The 16,001-nt window shown below is 45.0% G+C and overlaps 1 protein-coding gene across 1 annotated transcript in view; it reads left to right on the top strand.

Moving 5' to 3' along the window:
- Nucleotides 1–16,001, top strand: part of PCSK2 (proprotein convertase subtilisin/kexin type 2) — a 211,138-nt gene that overhangs the window by 146,483 nt on the left and 48,654 nt on the right. Inside the window, 1 exon segment of the mRNA XM_032605784.1 lies at nt 15,898–15,974. Coding sequence (XP_032461675.1) covers nt 15,898–15,974 — 77 coding nt within the window.

Below are 16,001 nucleotides of genomic sequence, written 5' to 3'. Positions count from 1 at the left end.
TGATTTGTCTTCAAAACGATAATAATTTTAAACGTTTCCTCTTTTCTATCACAGTTGAACACCGCTGAGTTAAATCCAGTGACTGTTAGGTTGAGGCTAAAGGTTTGCTGTTTGTAGCAAAGCTAATGATTTCTATCTTGCTTCAATTGAATTAAGTTTATGAGACCTCTATTTTTATCTCTAATATCAGCTTATTTTATTTTTCCATTTTCCACTTGTTCTTCTGAAACAATAAGGGCAAAATGCAATTAAAATATGCAAATAATGCTGCTGACAGCACCGCCTTTGCTAAACATGGTATAAATAAAGTGGTATGAGGCTGGTGCATGTAAAAGGAGGCCTGGGAATATCAACATTTAATATTCAAAAATACAAGTAGTGAAAAGGTGAATATTTAAAGGTTTGGAAACCCTTGGAAACATACTTGTGCTGTTTTGCCCAATTCCAAAAACAAACGATCTTATTTTAATAATTTTGTTAAGGTACAGAAAATGAGCACACTCCACCTGATTAGTCCCATAACATCAAATGACACTGGAGTCAACAAAATAATTTAGACAATTCTTGTCACTAGTTCATTCACTCATTCAACGTGTAATGAAAGTCTGCTCTGTGCACTGTGGCATCAAAAGACACACTCCACACCCTTGAACCGCTTACTGTGAACTGGAGGGGATGGAAAAGTGAGGTGAGGGCTGTGAAGGGACATCTACCCACAGCAGAGTGTCACCCGAAGAGAGGTGACATCTGAGCTGACTCAAGTGAGCCCAATTGAGGGAGGAGAGAGTTCCAGACAGACGCCACAGCATGGAGTTCAGACACGGCTGGATGGAGCTGCATGCCGGGGAGGGGGGAAGATAACAGTAGAGCCGCATGTTAGCTCCTAGGGCTGCTGTAACACACACCACAAACTGGGAGACTTAAGACAACAGAAGCGGGTTCTCTCACAGTTCTGGAGGCCAGAGAACAAAATCAAGGTATCAGCAGGGCTGGTCCTTTGGAGACTCTGAAGGAGAGCCTGCTCCCTGCCTCTCCTAGTTTCTGGTGGCTGTGGGCAGCCCTTGGTGTCCTCGGCTTAGAGACCAATCAGTCCAATCTCTGTGTCCATCTACACCTGTCCCCCTCCTCGCTGTGTGTCTTTGTGTCTCAGTCTCTTCATATGACTTTCTTATCAGGACACCAGTCGTGGGACTTAGGATCCACCGAATCTAGCAGGACCTCATTTAACTTGTTTACATCTGCAAAGACCTCATTTCCAAATAAAGTCACCTTCACGTGGGGTGTGGGCGTTAGGTTTTTGGGAGACGCATTTAACTCACAAGAAGAACATTCTGCAAACCACAGCCCACCCACCCACCACCTTTTTGCTGTTGTTGTTTGTAAATAAGGCTTATAGGGACACAGCCATGCCCATCTGTTTACATGTCACCGAGGGCGGCTCTCCCACTTCAACGGCAGAGGTGGGTCCTTGGGACAGAGACCACAAGGCCTAAAACACTTACTGTCTGGGCCTTCCAGGAGAAGGTTGGTGACCCCTGAGCTAGAGAGAAACTGGTAAAAGGCTGATCATGAACTGCCTTGGGAGTGAAGCTAAGAACTACGAACTTGACCCCAAAAACTCTGGGGGATGCAGCCCGGTGTTGAGAGAAAGCGTGCGAAATGGGATGGAGAAGTGGCAATAAGAAAGTGGAGTGGGCGAGGGATTTGCAGGCCCCGATGAAACATCTCGGTGATTAAAGAAGGAGAGAAGTTGGGGAACAGGCAGTGGAGGGCGGAGAATGAAATGGGGAATTTTGTGATTTCAGCAGAGTCACTGTTCTGGGTTATGAGAAGATGAAGGAAGATGCTGGGGTGAAATTGAAGGGGAATTGTTGGAGTGGTGGGGAGGGGGTCAGGGGGCCAGATGAGCATTGTCATGGTTCTTAGGAATGCCGGGAACAGCGATGGTGGCGAGGAACACCATGAGTCAAGGGCACGTTGTCCCCAAAAGGTCTACAGCAGGGTATTTTCCTTCCCAAGGGACTAGTGTCCAAAATTCAACTGCTGCAGCCCCTGTGCACAGATTGTGTGATCAATGTGGATTCTGCTGTTTGATCCTTGTAGCAACTTAATAAGGTATGTGCACAGCCTCGGAATGAAGGCTGTAATCACTTTTCCATAGGTTATGAATTATGAAGTTGGCTTCCCATCACAAATGCTGTCAAAGTTTTTTGGCTTCAAAACCAATTAAAATGATGAATAGCTGTGAAAGGAACCAGAAGTGCATTTAATCTTTCTCCAGAACAGTGGGGGATCCGTCCTTTTTTTGTGTCACATTTCACATAGGCTGGGAACATAAAATTGGTCTCGTTCAAAGGTAAGATTCAAACAACTTCTTCGTGAAAGGGAACTGATCCACTTCGCTTTTTTCCAGCCATAAACACTGAGATATTTACGTGCCTCGTCATCCTCTTTGCTTATCTCCCAAGGTCACAGCACTCTCTTTCCATCTTCTCCTCTTAGCAAGGTTATCCTAAAAAGAATCACCAAAGCAGAGATTAGCTCTTTGAAGCAAAAAGGGACAAGAGAGAAGGGTGCTGACAAGCTTTTGAGTTTGATTTATTACTGATTTGAAACTGCGTAACAATCCAAAGCCTTGGGGTCCCCACTCCCCATCTCTCTGCCATTTACTATATCTTAGGTCTTAATGCTCCCACCACTCAGTTCCAAGGGCATTGGGACAACCAAAGTGCTCAGTCTCATAATTTTTTTCTTTATTTTTTATCATAGGAAAGAGCTGTAGATGCCATGCACTACAGAAAGGAGAGAATGAGTCTGAATCAGAAGTCCTAATTTTTAATACTAACTCAACCACTTCTAGCTGAAAACCTTGAGCAAATTACATAACCTCCCTGAGCCTCGGTTTTCATATCTGTAAAATGGAGGTTACAATTCTCAATCTCAAAACTGTCGTGAGACAAAAACAAAGCCCTACTACAGAGCACAGGGAACTATATTCAATATCCTGTGATAAACCATAATGGAAAAGAATACGTGTATATGTATAACTAAGTCACTTTGCTGTACAGCAGAAATTAACACAACACTGTAAATCAACTATACTTCAGTAATTTTTTTTTAATTTTGAAAAGGAAAGAAGAACTGTTGTGAGGCTCAACTGAATTCAGTTTGTGTTGAATTATACACACACTTAGTTTATACATAAAACTGACAGGTGTATGTGTAACAGCAACAGACTCCTGCGTGATACAGTTATTACTCACAGAGCTATGCCTTTGACAGAAGGAAAACATTGTGTAAATGTGTTTAAGACAAAGTCTCCAATAAATAATATTTGGACAGAACAACTCCTTCGAAGAGGTGACTCAGCTATCAGCGAACTCATCTTTGCTATTTTTAGGGCTGGAAAAAAGAGAAGCAGGTGATGCTGAAGTTGTATAATCGGTCGCACGGGGAGGGTACTCAAAGGTAGTGGCCTTGACCTCGGCAGCCATTCCAAGGCAAGCAGAGCCTTCAAAGAGGAAACAGAGGAGCAGCTTTGAGCATCTCTGCAGCATCGTAGGGCCCCCAGTCACAGGAGACAGAAACACAAATTGACTTGTACCTGGCCCCCTTGACAGTGCAAATTCAGACCCCAGAACTGGGTCTCTCTCTCCTCGTGCTGATTTACAGGGCTGCTATCGCAGGGCCTTGACAGCACACTCAGTCTTTGTGGAACTGCGCAAATCAGGCTCGAACTGCCTTTAGCCAGCCGCTCCCGACCCCTTCAATCTCCCACCCGGGGAGGCCCGTAAGAGCAGCTACCTGAGCCCATTTGTTGGCTGCCCCGCTTCTGTCCGGGGCCCTGGAGCGCAATCGCTCTCCTTACCATCTTATTACATCATTAAGGCTAAATTCAACTGCCTTTCTTAAACCCCCATCTTTCTTCTCCTCTGCTGGAGTGGTGGGCACTAAACTGATGAAGGTTCCTATCACTGCCCAGAGCTGCCTTTAGACAACTTGCTCAAGGTCACCTTTGTCACTGTGGGGGGCACAGAGAGACCTCAGCAGTAAAGGCTGTGGAGGAATCCAGCAGGGCTGGCCCAGAGCTGAGAGGACTGGCCAGTTCTAGGGTACTCGCTTGCGTGAAGGTCAGGAGCTTGGATTGGCTCCAAGTTGAATCCATACGCAGATTCGGACTGTGAGGCCAAGGAAAGACGGAGCACCGAGCACAGAATCTCAGCATCCCTGCATTACCTGGGTGCACCCTCATTTTTACCAAATCCAAATTAGGTCTTGCTATACTGTTCACTTTAGCTTGTCTGTACCATTTGTTAGGATCCAGGAAACATATCATTTCTTTTCAGGAATAGAGGCAAGGCATAGAAGTAGGTATGTATCATAATATAAACACATTGTTTAATGTTTTAACTCCTATTGCTGTTAAAATGGCTTGGCATTTAGTTTGATTATAATTGCATGTATTTTTAAAGTTTTGACAGAAACTTTATTTTAAGCGGTAGGAGGCAAAAATAATTCAAACTTTAATATTCATCAAAATTGATCTAACAGCAGGAGACCCTTCACTCTGAATTTTACTCTCCTTTCTTGCAGAATCAACTCCCCACTGCCCCAAGAGCCCTCACCTGCCAGGAGCACAGGGAATCCAGTAATATTGTACATAATGGCCACACTTTATCCTGCTTTCTTTTGTTTTCTTTGGTTCATCAGGCCTTCCCTTCCCAACCAAAGGAATTTATTGCAACAGCTCTGTTCTTAGAACTGAACTCCTCCATAGAAAGAACTTCAGCCTAAGAGATGCCAAGAAGTTCCTGATGCTCCCAAAATGCCACCCTTCAATCTCTGCTATTAGAGGTTGAGAACTATAGTTTTTCCAATGTCCATGCTCTTCTGTTAAAACGAATAATATTGCGAAGGGCAGTGTACTGAACTTACCCATGCTAAAGTGTGAATGGCTTATCAAATTCAATTTCTTTCTCTTATAGAATTTAGGAAGAAGAGGGAGGAAGGAAAGTAGGAGATTAAGGGGAAGTGAACGGGCCAAAGGCAAACATGCACTGATTTTATGAATAAAAGAATCAGTGTGCACACATGAATTCCCTGGAGATCCTAAAACGCAGATTCAGATTCTGCCAGTCTCGGGTGCAGCCTGAATTCCTGCAATTCTAACCAGTTCTCCGGTGATGTCAGTACTTCTGGTCCACAGACCACACCGTAAGCAGCAGGGGGGCCAGAACTTGAGGAGTGAACAGAGATGTCAGCTCAGTGGTTCTCGACCTTGTCTCATCAGAACCCCTGAAGAGTTTGTGTGTCCTTTTTTAAACTACTGATGCCCAAGCCCCACCCCAGATGAATTAAATCAAAATCTAGGGGTCACTCAAGTATTCAAATTTTTTTTTTTTTTTTTTTTTTTAGGTACGCGGGCCTCTCACTGTTGTGGCCTCTCCCGTTGCGGAGCACAGGCTCTGGACGCGCAGGCTCAGCGGCCATGGTTCACGGGCCCAGCCGCTCCGCGGCATGTGGGATCCTCCCGGACCGGGGCACGAACCCGTGTCCCCTGCATCGGCAGGCGGGCTCTCAACCACTGCGCCACCAGGGAAGCCCAAGTATTCATATTTCTAAAAGCTCCCCAGTTTATTCTATTGAGCAGCCTGAGTTGAGAACCACTGTTAGCCAATAAATTCATCAGAACCTCAGGTGTCAGTCCCTGGCTGATATATATTAGCTTGTGAGGGCTAAAGGCAAGATACCCCAGCCAAGGGCATCTTCTGCTCCAACGGGAACTTGCTATTGCACAATGCCTGGTAAATAGTTGGTACTCAGTAAATATGTGTTCCATGAAAAAAATAAATGGTCGGCCGAATGCATGAATGATTGAACACCTTCGAAGGCCAACAGTCTACACACTGTCAAGGATTGAATTCACAATGTTGAAATGACAACTGCCAGGGCTGAAATCTGAAGACAGAAAGTTTTTTCCGTTACTCTTACAAACCCCCCCAATAGACACTCAGTTCTCGAGCCCCTGTTTAGGGTGGATCTGCTGGTGACTAGAAGAGTCAAAGCCATAAACATCACCATCTCTTTATTCCAGTGTTTCCCAGTCATCCACCAGTCATAATACACTTTCACAATTTTTGCTATCGGTGCTATTACTTACCTAGCATGTTTCCTTAAATTGACTCACTTTTTTCACACAGATGGATGTATTTTAAAGGGAAACTATAAATCACTGTTTCAAATAGAAAAACAGCCAATATCCCTCAACATATATAGACGTACCTGTCAAAATAAATACAGTGAAAGCAACTCAAGCTGGATGTTGCTGCCTGCCAACACTTGCCCCTGTCAGATAAGAAGATGGATTAGCAAGGAACAGGGAGGAATTAAAGACACGGGTGCACTTAATGGAGGCTTGTCGTTGGCATAATAAGAAGGATCGGAGGGGTGCTTTGCAAGGAGTCACAGTCAAGTTCTGCAGTGCCAGGTATTGAAGGCACCACGTGCAAGCACCTCAGGGAACACCATTCCCAGCCAATGAAGTTCAAGTTGTACCCAGAAACCCAAGGGTCACCAACTAGTGCAGATGGGGCTCTGGAGCAAAAAAGGAAGTATTTCCTAGATCTCAGTTTCTGGGGAATCCAGTCATCCATGTGATTTGTGCGTAAACAGGTGATGTTTGTTTTCCTACTTCTAAGAGGAACAGCATCATCAGCAGAGAAAATCAGAACCTTGCTGTCAAGAGCAGGGGAATTAGCTTTCTCTTTGGAGGCATATTTATTGGTTTAAGCCTTGGATAGAAAAGTCACTAAATAAAACCATGCTGTTATCAAATGAATGGATCAGACAAAGTAAGAGATGAGCTTCCCAGCTCTTTAGTGAAGTGTGTCCCAGGGTTGGGAGGTAAATTCCTATCTCAGTTCATATGCTTAGATTTGGACAGAATGACCCATTGACATTTCAGGGAATAAACCCACTGAATTATTCTTTTTTATTTGCCGGTTGCTTTTCTTTTAAACAACATACGCAGAATGTGACATTGTGATTCTAATGCAGAGGCAAGACTGAGGAGTTAGGGGAGAGGCCTCCGGGAGCAGACTGCCTGGTCTAAGTCCCTGCTGTGCCCCCTTTGTATCTGTGTGACCTCAGGGGAAATAGTCAAGCTCTCTGTGCCCCACTCAGGCTCCTTGCTCCTAGAATGAGAGTGATAATAAGAGTACTACCACATAAGGACGTCACAGGGAGGAGCAAACGCAGACGAAGCATCTAAAAGAGCCCCTTGCACAAAATAAGCACTCAATATGTGTTATCTGTTGTTATTATTATGCCAGAAAAATACACAAACAAAAGGCAATGCAATGAAATCTGTCTTCCTTCCACCCCAGGCCCTGGGCCTCTCCCTAGACACAAAGCAGTATAAAAAGGTTCTTGTGTATCTTTCCAGAAATACTATGCATTTACCATCAAGTGTATCCTTCTCTTCTATGCTAATGGGGGCTCACCATGCACTCTGTTCTACACGTTGTCTTTTTTACTTAATATTTCTTGGGAAGGAGCACATTGCAGGCCATGTACCTTGTTCTTTGCTGGGACTGCAGTTTTGTACCATCATTGATTTACGTCATCCCCCATGTGGGACACGAGCCATTTCTGGTCTTTCACTTTTACAATCATGCTGCCGTGAACACATTTAAACACAAATCTCTCACATACGTACAAGTTTCCCCTTAGGAGAGATTCTTTCAGGTGCGGTCGCTTGGTCGAAGAGTCTGTGCATCTTTTATTCTGATAGATATTGCCAAATTTCTCTCTGAAGAGATTACACCAATTTGCACACCACCTACCTATGCACACAAGTATGTCTTTCTTCTCATACTCAGGATAATATTTTAAATTCATCAAACAAAATGCATAGGATAACCAAGGAAAAGCAATTATATTGAAACAGTGTTATCAAAAGATTAAAAATACACTTTTGTGAAACAGTAGTATGTATCCCTCTTTATAAATGCATTAAATAACAAAATCTAGTGCCAGGTAGGAGTGAGTAGAAAAGATATCTCAGCAAATCTGTAATAGTTTTAACGCGGTATGAAAGTACACATTGGTGACAAGCTCTCAGGTACTGCTAGTAATATTGTGGCCTGTAGTCCACATCCATAATTGAAGGAAACGTTAAATTTGAGTTGTCAGCTGGTGAAAAAAAAAGATGTAAATTTTTCCCAAACAAGTGTTGGACCCCGTCTCAGAGTCAGCGCTTGGAGGTTAATCACAACGAGTGGCAGCTTCTCCTCCATGCATCGGTTCGGCCCCAGGAATTCATGCTTTTAGGGCAGCTATTAAAATTCATGAGTGGGAACTGGCCTCAATCTAGCCTAAGACAGGCTTCGTTGGCCTTCCGAAGCAGTAAGACGGGCTAAGAAGACGCGAGCAGGCAGAGATAGCTCTAAAGCCATCCAGAGGGGCTTGCTTGGCCGTGTCTTAGAGGTAGTAAGTGCCCCACTTCTGCCTTCAATGTATCTGCTCTCCTACCCGCACAGGGTTTTGGAGAATATTAAATAAAATAAGAGAACGTAACCTGCTTTGAAAAACTTAAAGGCACTCTATTAACTTAGGGCACTGCGGCAACCATTAGGGATTTATATTATTATTATTATTACCTCCTGTTATGTTTAGTTCTCAGAGCCTCCCTCAGATCGGCTGATAAGAGTGACATTAGGGCCAAAGGATGGAGCCGCTCAGCTTTGGAAACTAAAGAGCACAGAGGTCCAGGACGTGGCTTAGGCTTGGTGGTACCTGCCCGGCCTGGCTATCACGCTTCTCTCACCCGGAGAGTAATCCAGTGACTAGAGAAGTTGCTGGAATGTCTAGGAGCAAGAAAGAGGTGATGGTAAGGGGTGTCAAATCCACAGAGAACACTCCATCCTTGGAAAAACACATGACTCTGGAAATCTTAGGAGTATAGAAGAAAGATTTCAAACAATTTTCTGACTATGCATCTTTTTGTGTGTGTGTGTGTGCTGGAGAAATGTTAAATTTCATTAAGTTTTACAGCCAGACTTAAGATAGACATAAATCCCTTTAATGCTGGTTTTAGTAAAAAATGAGCTGAACATTGTCATTAAGCCAGTGCATGTGGGAGAATTATTTGAGGAAAATCAAAATAGGCACAGTCGGGAAATTTCCACCGTGACCGTATTAAGTGCAAGTAGATGCAAAGCAAAATTCTTTCGGCTCTAGTGGACTGGGCCCTTTTGCTGCTCAATTTCCATCCAGAGGAGCTTTGTTCTGGGGCAATATGGCTGCAGTCTGAGAGCCTATCTGGGGAAGCTCATTCCCGCTTCATTAGTCCGTGAGCACAGTGAAATTTCAGCTAATAACGTTACACAGCTCCTAGCTGGGTTATTTGATTAAACGCCTTTCGGAAAAGTAGCAAGTTGGAACAAAGGGACATATGCAATGTACTTTCTTGTTCTGAGTGCCTATAGCTGTGGGATTACATTGGCAACGCATCCCATGCCATGCTGTACCCATAGTCACAAATTCCTATTGCCTGGGATATTATGTGAGTCTGGTATTACCTGGCATCTCACAGGGGCCACATTGTCTCCCTGGTTGAATTTCTCTGCGGTCTGGGCTTGTACACGACTGTGACTAGGAGACGCATTTCTTGCCGTGGCTCATAGACACGCTAGTACTTAAGTGCCTTCTTGTGAAATTGAAAAAAGCACCCCTTTCCAGTGGGTGAATTGCAAAATAGCACCTTCTTCTGGGCAAACAGGTTAGAAAATGTGCCCCCTTCTGGGCAGACAAATGAGAAAAGGGTGGCTCCTCCAGGTAGGCGGACCGATTAGTGTTTCAAGCCCCTCCCCAGGGCGCAGGCTTGTGAGTCCAATGCAGCCCCTCATTGCCCCCTTTGGGCGTGGCTGCTTGTGAAGGCATGACCTGCACAGCTGTGCAAGACAGCCCTGATTAAAGATGCCGCTTGCCTCCTAGAGGCGTGGGATAGGGAGGGTGGGAGGGAGACGCAAGAGGGAGGAGATATGGGGATATATGTATACATAGAGCTGATTCACTTTGTTATACAGCAGAAATGAACACACCATTGTAAAGCAATTATACTCCAATAAAGATGTTAAAAAAAAATGCCACTTGCCTAATTTTATAGTCAGACCACAGAGTTTGCTCCTTAGTGCTCTAAAAAATTCAATCACACCAACGGACCTTTATATTAAATACATTGGCCTATTATGAGAGACTGGTATTGTCAGAATGTCGAAGCAACGTCAGTTTTAAAAATGAAAGATGGGTGAGCCCTTGTGTAGCAGACACCACACGTGCCCATATCACCTGGGCACATGCCGTTTACTGCAAACACCTGCCAAGGGTGATGTTCTGACCATGGGCACGGACAGGATAATTGTAGATGGAAAGACAGATGAACTAGAGGGTCGGTGCCCCTAGGACTAGCCTTCAACCCGCGATGGGCAGAGGGGCGGTGGGGACAATGGTGGGGCTTCCCCGCCATCCCAGCGGGATGCCCTCATGACCTCCACAAGTGGGCTGAGCCCCCATTTCTGGGCACAGGAACACCTGATAACCTACTTTTGATTGGTGTGAGGCCCAGGACAGGTAAACTTCAAACTCTTAGCAACGTAGTGAGGTTAGTTCCTAGGAGCCTCCTAGGAAGGCAGGACTGGGTGAGATGCTGTAGCGCAAGCCGCAGGCTATCAGCAGGCAGCCTGGGCGCCCAAAGGCCTAGGACGTCAGTCAAGCGTTGAGGAACACTTTCTATAAAATAGAGCAAATATTCTAAGATTGGTAGGCTTCTGCCACAACTACTTAAGTCTGCTGTTATATTGTGAAAGCAGCACTACGCAACCCATAAACATATGGACACGACTACGTCCCAATAAAACCTTATTTACAAAAACAAGTGGTGGGCCAGATTTGGCCTTTGGGTCATATTTTGTGACTCTTGCCGTAGGTGATCAAAGAAAGTAGAGGACACAAAAGCAGAAGAAAGAGGTGAGACATCATCCACGGTGTGCTTGCTGGCCCACATCCCTTACTTCCTTTTATCCTCACAGCAACCAAGCAGTTACTGTTTTATCATCTGCACTTTTTTTTTTTTTTTCTTTTTTGTGGTACGCGGGCCTCTCACTGCTGTGGCCTCTCCTGTCGTGGAGCACAGGCTCCGGACGCGCAGGCTCAGCGGCCATGGCTCACGGGCCCAGACGCTCCATGGCATGTGGGACCCTCCCGGACCGGGGCACGAACCCGCGTCCCCTGCATCGGCAGGCGGACTCTCAATCACTGCTATCATCTGCATTTTAAAGATGAGGAAAACCTCAGTTTCCAGAAAATAAGAATTTTGCCAAGACCAAATAGCCTGGGTTCAAAACCAGATTTGTCTGATTTAATGCCTCTCTTCCTTCCCCTACTTCAAGCTGACACCTGCAGATACGTCTGTCTTGTGCTACCCAGCAAGGAGAGTCCACTTGTCCCAGAGGCAGTAAATTCCAGATCTGAGGGTTAAGGGTGGCAGTGCTAGAGCTGAGTTCAGTCTCAAGGGGCTCAGAAGCTCCTCTGAAAATGTTAAAGCAACAAACATGATTGCCACTGGGTCCACCACCAGTTTCCAAGGTGAGACCGGCCATAGCATCAGACAGGTGCCATGTCAGCCTGTGCCTTTGATGGCAGCACCTCAGATATAACGGAGTCAGAAGATTTCATGAAAATAAGTAAGTCCCTTGTCCTTACTTAGCCTAGTGTGTGGGCAGGCCATCTGATGGGAGAGTGCGGCAGCGCAAACAACATCCAAATCCGTAATTATTAAACTTCTTTGTTGAGAGTTAATCTAGCCTTTCTTTCTGAGTATGCATTCAAGTGTTCAGACGCTAAGCCTTAGAAATACTAATTGCTAGAGGGATTTTTTCCCCCTGCACTCAACTCTTAAAGAGAAAATGAGCCATTATCAGAAGTTTCTTCTGGAAATAACTTCCAGGGATGCCCTGAGGTCAGTTTGGATTCAGCCCAGTCATCCTACTTTCTCCACAATGGTGCAATGATAATTCAGGTTCTTAATGGTGACTCTGAATCGTCCTGATGCTGAATCATCAATGATTAAATTGTGTTCACTAAACAGCTAGTATTTTCTAAAAGAAAATAGACTAATGCATTTTAGGACGAAGTTACAGAATTCAAACCAAAACAAACCTCTGGCTTAGCCTAGGATAGCAGAGCATTAAATCTACAGAGACTCTACTTCCTCCCGATTGTCTATGTTAATGGATATTTTAGAAAATTCCCGTATAATCCAAGACCAGTTTAATTTATTCCTGGGCACAAACGGTTTTATGGACGAAGACATTGTAATTCAGATCAAGAAATGACTCGTCGAGTTTGGGCTCTAAAAGTCTAAACAGAACCCTTGCAACAAATCGCTCATTCTTCTTTCTTGCTATAAACCGTTTGATTTTTTGCCGGAAAACATACAGCCAAAGAACACCTGTTTGCCTTCCTTGATACTCAGCCTCAGCCTAGACTGTTACACAAGGAATTAGCATTAGTCATCAAATTCATTGTAAAGACAAAAAATTAGAGTTCCTAAGTCCTCGTCCAACTCAACATTGTGGTGAATTTGACTGCAGACAATACATGGTCTTTCCTCTTGCTGTAAAATTGGTCTCAGAGTCCCGTGGATTCTCAGGAACAAATCCTGCTGTCTGAACTCTCCAGTTCCTCCCCCTGCCCCCACCCATGTCGCGGCAAGCCATTTTCTCCAGAACCAGAAATCAGAGCTAAAGACCTCGGCCCAGACCGCAGGTGACAATTGTGAACAAGAAAGGTGAGCCAGGGCGGAAAGCTGGTGAAATAGGTCAGTTGCCTAGGCAGCAAACACAAAGGTGCAGACATTTCTGATTTTGTTTTTCTCTAGTGGAATTTTTTTGGGGGGGCCTCTCACCGTTGTGGCCTCTCCCGTTGTGGAGCACAGGCTCCGGACGCGCAGGCTCAGCGGTCATGGCTCACGGGCCCAGCTTCTCTGCAGCATGCGGGATCCTTCTAGACCGGGGTACGAACCCGCGTCCCCTGCATCAGCAGGCGGACTCTCAACCACTGCGCCACCAGGGAAGCCCTTTAGTGGAATTTAATTTCTATCCAACAACCTGCTGGCACTGATGGTAGAAATTTGTCCTTGGCCAACACGGGTTTTGCTCCCACCCTCCTGTCTCCACCCTCAAGCTTCAAAGGACTAGCACAGCATCAAGAAGAGGCGGCGGGTTCCCGGAGCTCACGTCTCATCATCTGTCCACCATGAAAACTACCGCTGCATCCCCACCCCAATGGCCTCGGTCATCACTTCACGCAGATCCTGCCTGAACCCTCACTGTTGTGACCCTTGGACTTCCTAGGGCAGCTGGTTCTCTCTGTCGTGTTCTCACTAATCCCAGCCTCCCACACAATATTCTGCTGCTTCCCGTTCTGCAGTGAGCATCACAGGAACACGCAATGGGGCGTCCCCGAGTCCCTCAGCTAAGACACCTCACGGAGCGACTTCTGGTCCTCAGCTCCACGCCCCTGTCCTGGGATGAGTCCCAGACCTCTCTGAGGTTGGACATCCCAACACACCCCATTCCCACTCCAGCAACACAGCTCAGAAGAGAGAGGTAGCGCTCAGGGCTCCCTCTGAGGGCCCTACAAGTGCTACTCAATAAATTTTCTATTCAATTCACCTTAGACTGGGCCATTTTAATTTCTTCTACAGAGAAACAAACCAGGCCTAGCAAATAGTCTTCCAGATCTATCACTTAACTTTCAACCTCAGCTTTGAAACCCCAAAGAAAAACTATTAACTTGTGTTCCTCTTAATATTCCAACCCTACCAGCTCTACCTAAGCATGCTCTTGTCTCAAAAATTCAGGGAAGATTGGGCTAATTGAACATACTTAGGGAAGATGAATAAGTTACTTTCAAAATAGTATCCCTCAAAAGAATTGAGATCCAAATAGCTCAAGAAACATCAAGAAAAAAAATATGCCAAATCTGAGAGGGTCTCCCAAAGACTGGGTATTTGCCAATAATTATGGACAGTGGAGACAGGAACACATCTTCTCTAAAGACTAGGATTTAAAGGAAGACCTAGATTCTAGAACACAGGATAGCCATGTTCAATGCCCAAGATAAGTGACTGGTCCAAATTTTGAATAGAAAGGTGGGGGAGGGAAAAATGAGGAATTGTTTTTCAATGGGTATGAAGTTTCTGTTATGCAAATGAATAAGTTCTAGACCTCTGCCATGTAGCAGTCAACAATACGGTATTATACACTGTAAAATATGTTCAGAGGATAGATCTCATGTTAAATGTTCGTACCAAAAAAAAAAAGAAGGAGAAGAACACACAGACACAAAAGAACACAAGGAAATTTTGAAGGTGATGGGTATGTTTAGTACCTCGGTTGTGGTGATGGCATCATGAATGTACACATATCAAGATGTAGACTTTAAACGTGTGGAATTTCTTGTATAAGAATTATACCTCAATAACGCTAAAAACTTTTAAGTTAAAAATTTTTAAAACAAATTTCAAGGTGACTTCTGCCCCAAGCACATTTTTTTAAATAAATTAGTGTTACAACTCTGGTCATTCCAACTACTGATGGCCCTTTGCTATCCAACAAATGGAAACAGAAACTCATGGAACTTGTCAATTTGCTCTTAAAACCATTATGCCACTAATACATTAAGTTTACAAACTAAAGTGTTTTGACTCATAAAAGAGCACAGTTCTCTAAAATGTCTCAGGGCCCACGGAATGGAGAAATTTCCCAGCTGGAATATGTATCTAACGCAGTGTTTCCCAGCCCAGTGTATACTGCGGACCAGGAAACCACCCGGGGTCTTGGTTGCACACCTCAAAAACCAAGGAGGGAGGTTGGGATGAGGAGAGAGGAGCTTCACGGAGCTCAGCATACCTGGGCAACTGACAGGCAGAGAGGAAGGAAGGGATTAGCCATCAGATGGTGGGGGACCATCTCCCATCATGGACCAAAATAAAAGGCTGACCAACTGAAGACCTAAACAGACAAATTAAAGCATGAACTCAATTTAAGTGAATAGGTAATTGATTTCTGTGGGGAAAGACTCTCAATGGGAAAATTGGAGGTATTGGACTGAATAGAATTTAAACTTCTCATTGTATCTTGTAGCGCTGAGGACTCCTGTTTGCAATTATCTATTTTTTGTGGGATTGATGTCTGTCCCGACAGCCAGGCTGTAATTTACATGTGGGCAGGGATGTCACCATTGTAGTCCCATACTTGGGAAAGTCCCTGGCATATATTAGACTCAATGATATTTGTTGAGTGAATAAATGAGGTTGATATCATGGCCAATGTTCGGGGCTTGGGTTTAACACCCGTAAACGTAAAGGAGACAAGCCTCTGTCAGCCTGAAGCAGGGAGCTGGAGTGAGCTCTGCATAAAGTAAGAAAACTCTAGAGGCTGCCTCACTTGTGACACGAGAACTAGATCCTTCTGGCCATCGATGCAAGGAAGCTTAACGAGAGTCCTGGCTTCCGGGGGAGCCCCACTGACCCACAAGTGTCACTCAGCTTAAAATGGAGACAGTCCTGGGTAGCACAGGACGCAAATTTGCTAACCCTTTGAGGGCCTGGAATAGGATGGGATGAGGGAGCCTGGAAAAGAGGATAACAGGAGGATAGAATCCTTCACGGACGCACGTCTGCTCTGTCACCTCTTCAAGGGCTGGTCCAGAGAGAATGTTAACATAGCCCTCCATGGAGGGACCATCCACATAAGACGGCTGCATCTCTCGGATCCTCTCGCGCCCGTGCCTCTGGCTTTATGACCTAATGACACACCTTGTGTTTTGCAGAACGCTGAAGCAAGCTACGACTTCAGCAGCAACGACCCCTATCCTTACCCTCGATACACAGATGACTGGTTTAACAGGTAAATGGGGCCTCCTGAGGTGTCCGG

Source organism: Phocoena sinus, chromosome 15 (assembly GCF_008692025.1).
Source record: "Phocoena sinus isolate mPhoSin1 chromosome 15, mPhoSin1.pri, whole genome shotgun sequence".
NCBI classification, from domain to species: domain Eukaryota; kingdom Metazoa; phylum Chordata; class Mammalia; order Artiodactyla; family Phocoenidae; genus Phocoena; species Phocoena sinus.
The sequence above is the reverse complement of the archived record's forward strand: the minus strand, read 5'-3'. Positions and strand labels throughout refer to the sequence as shown.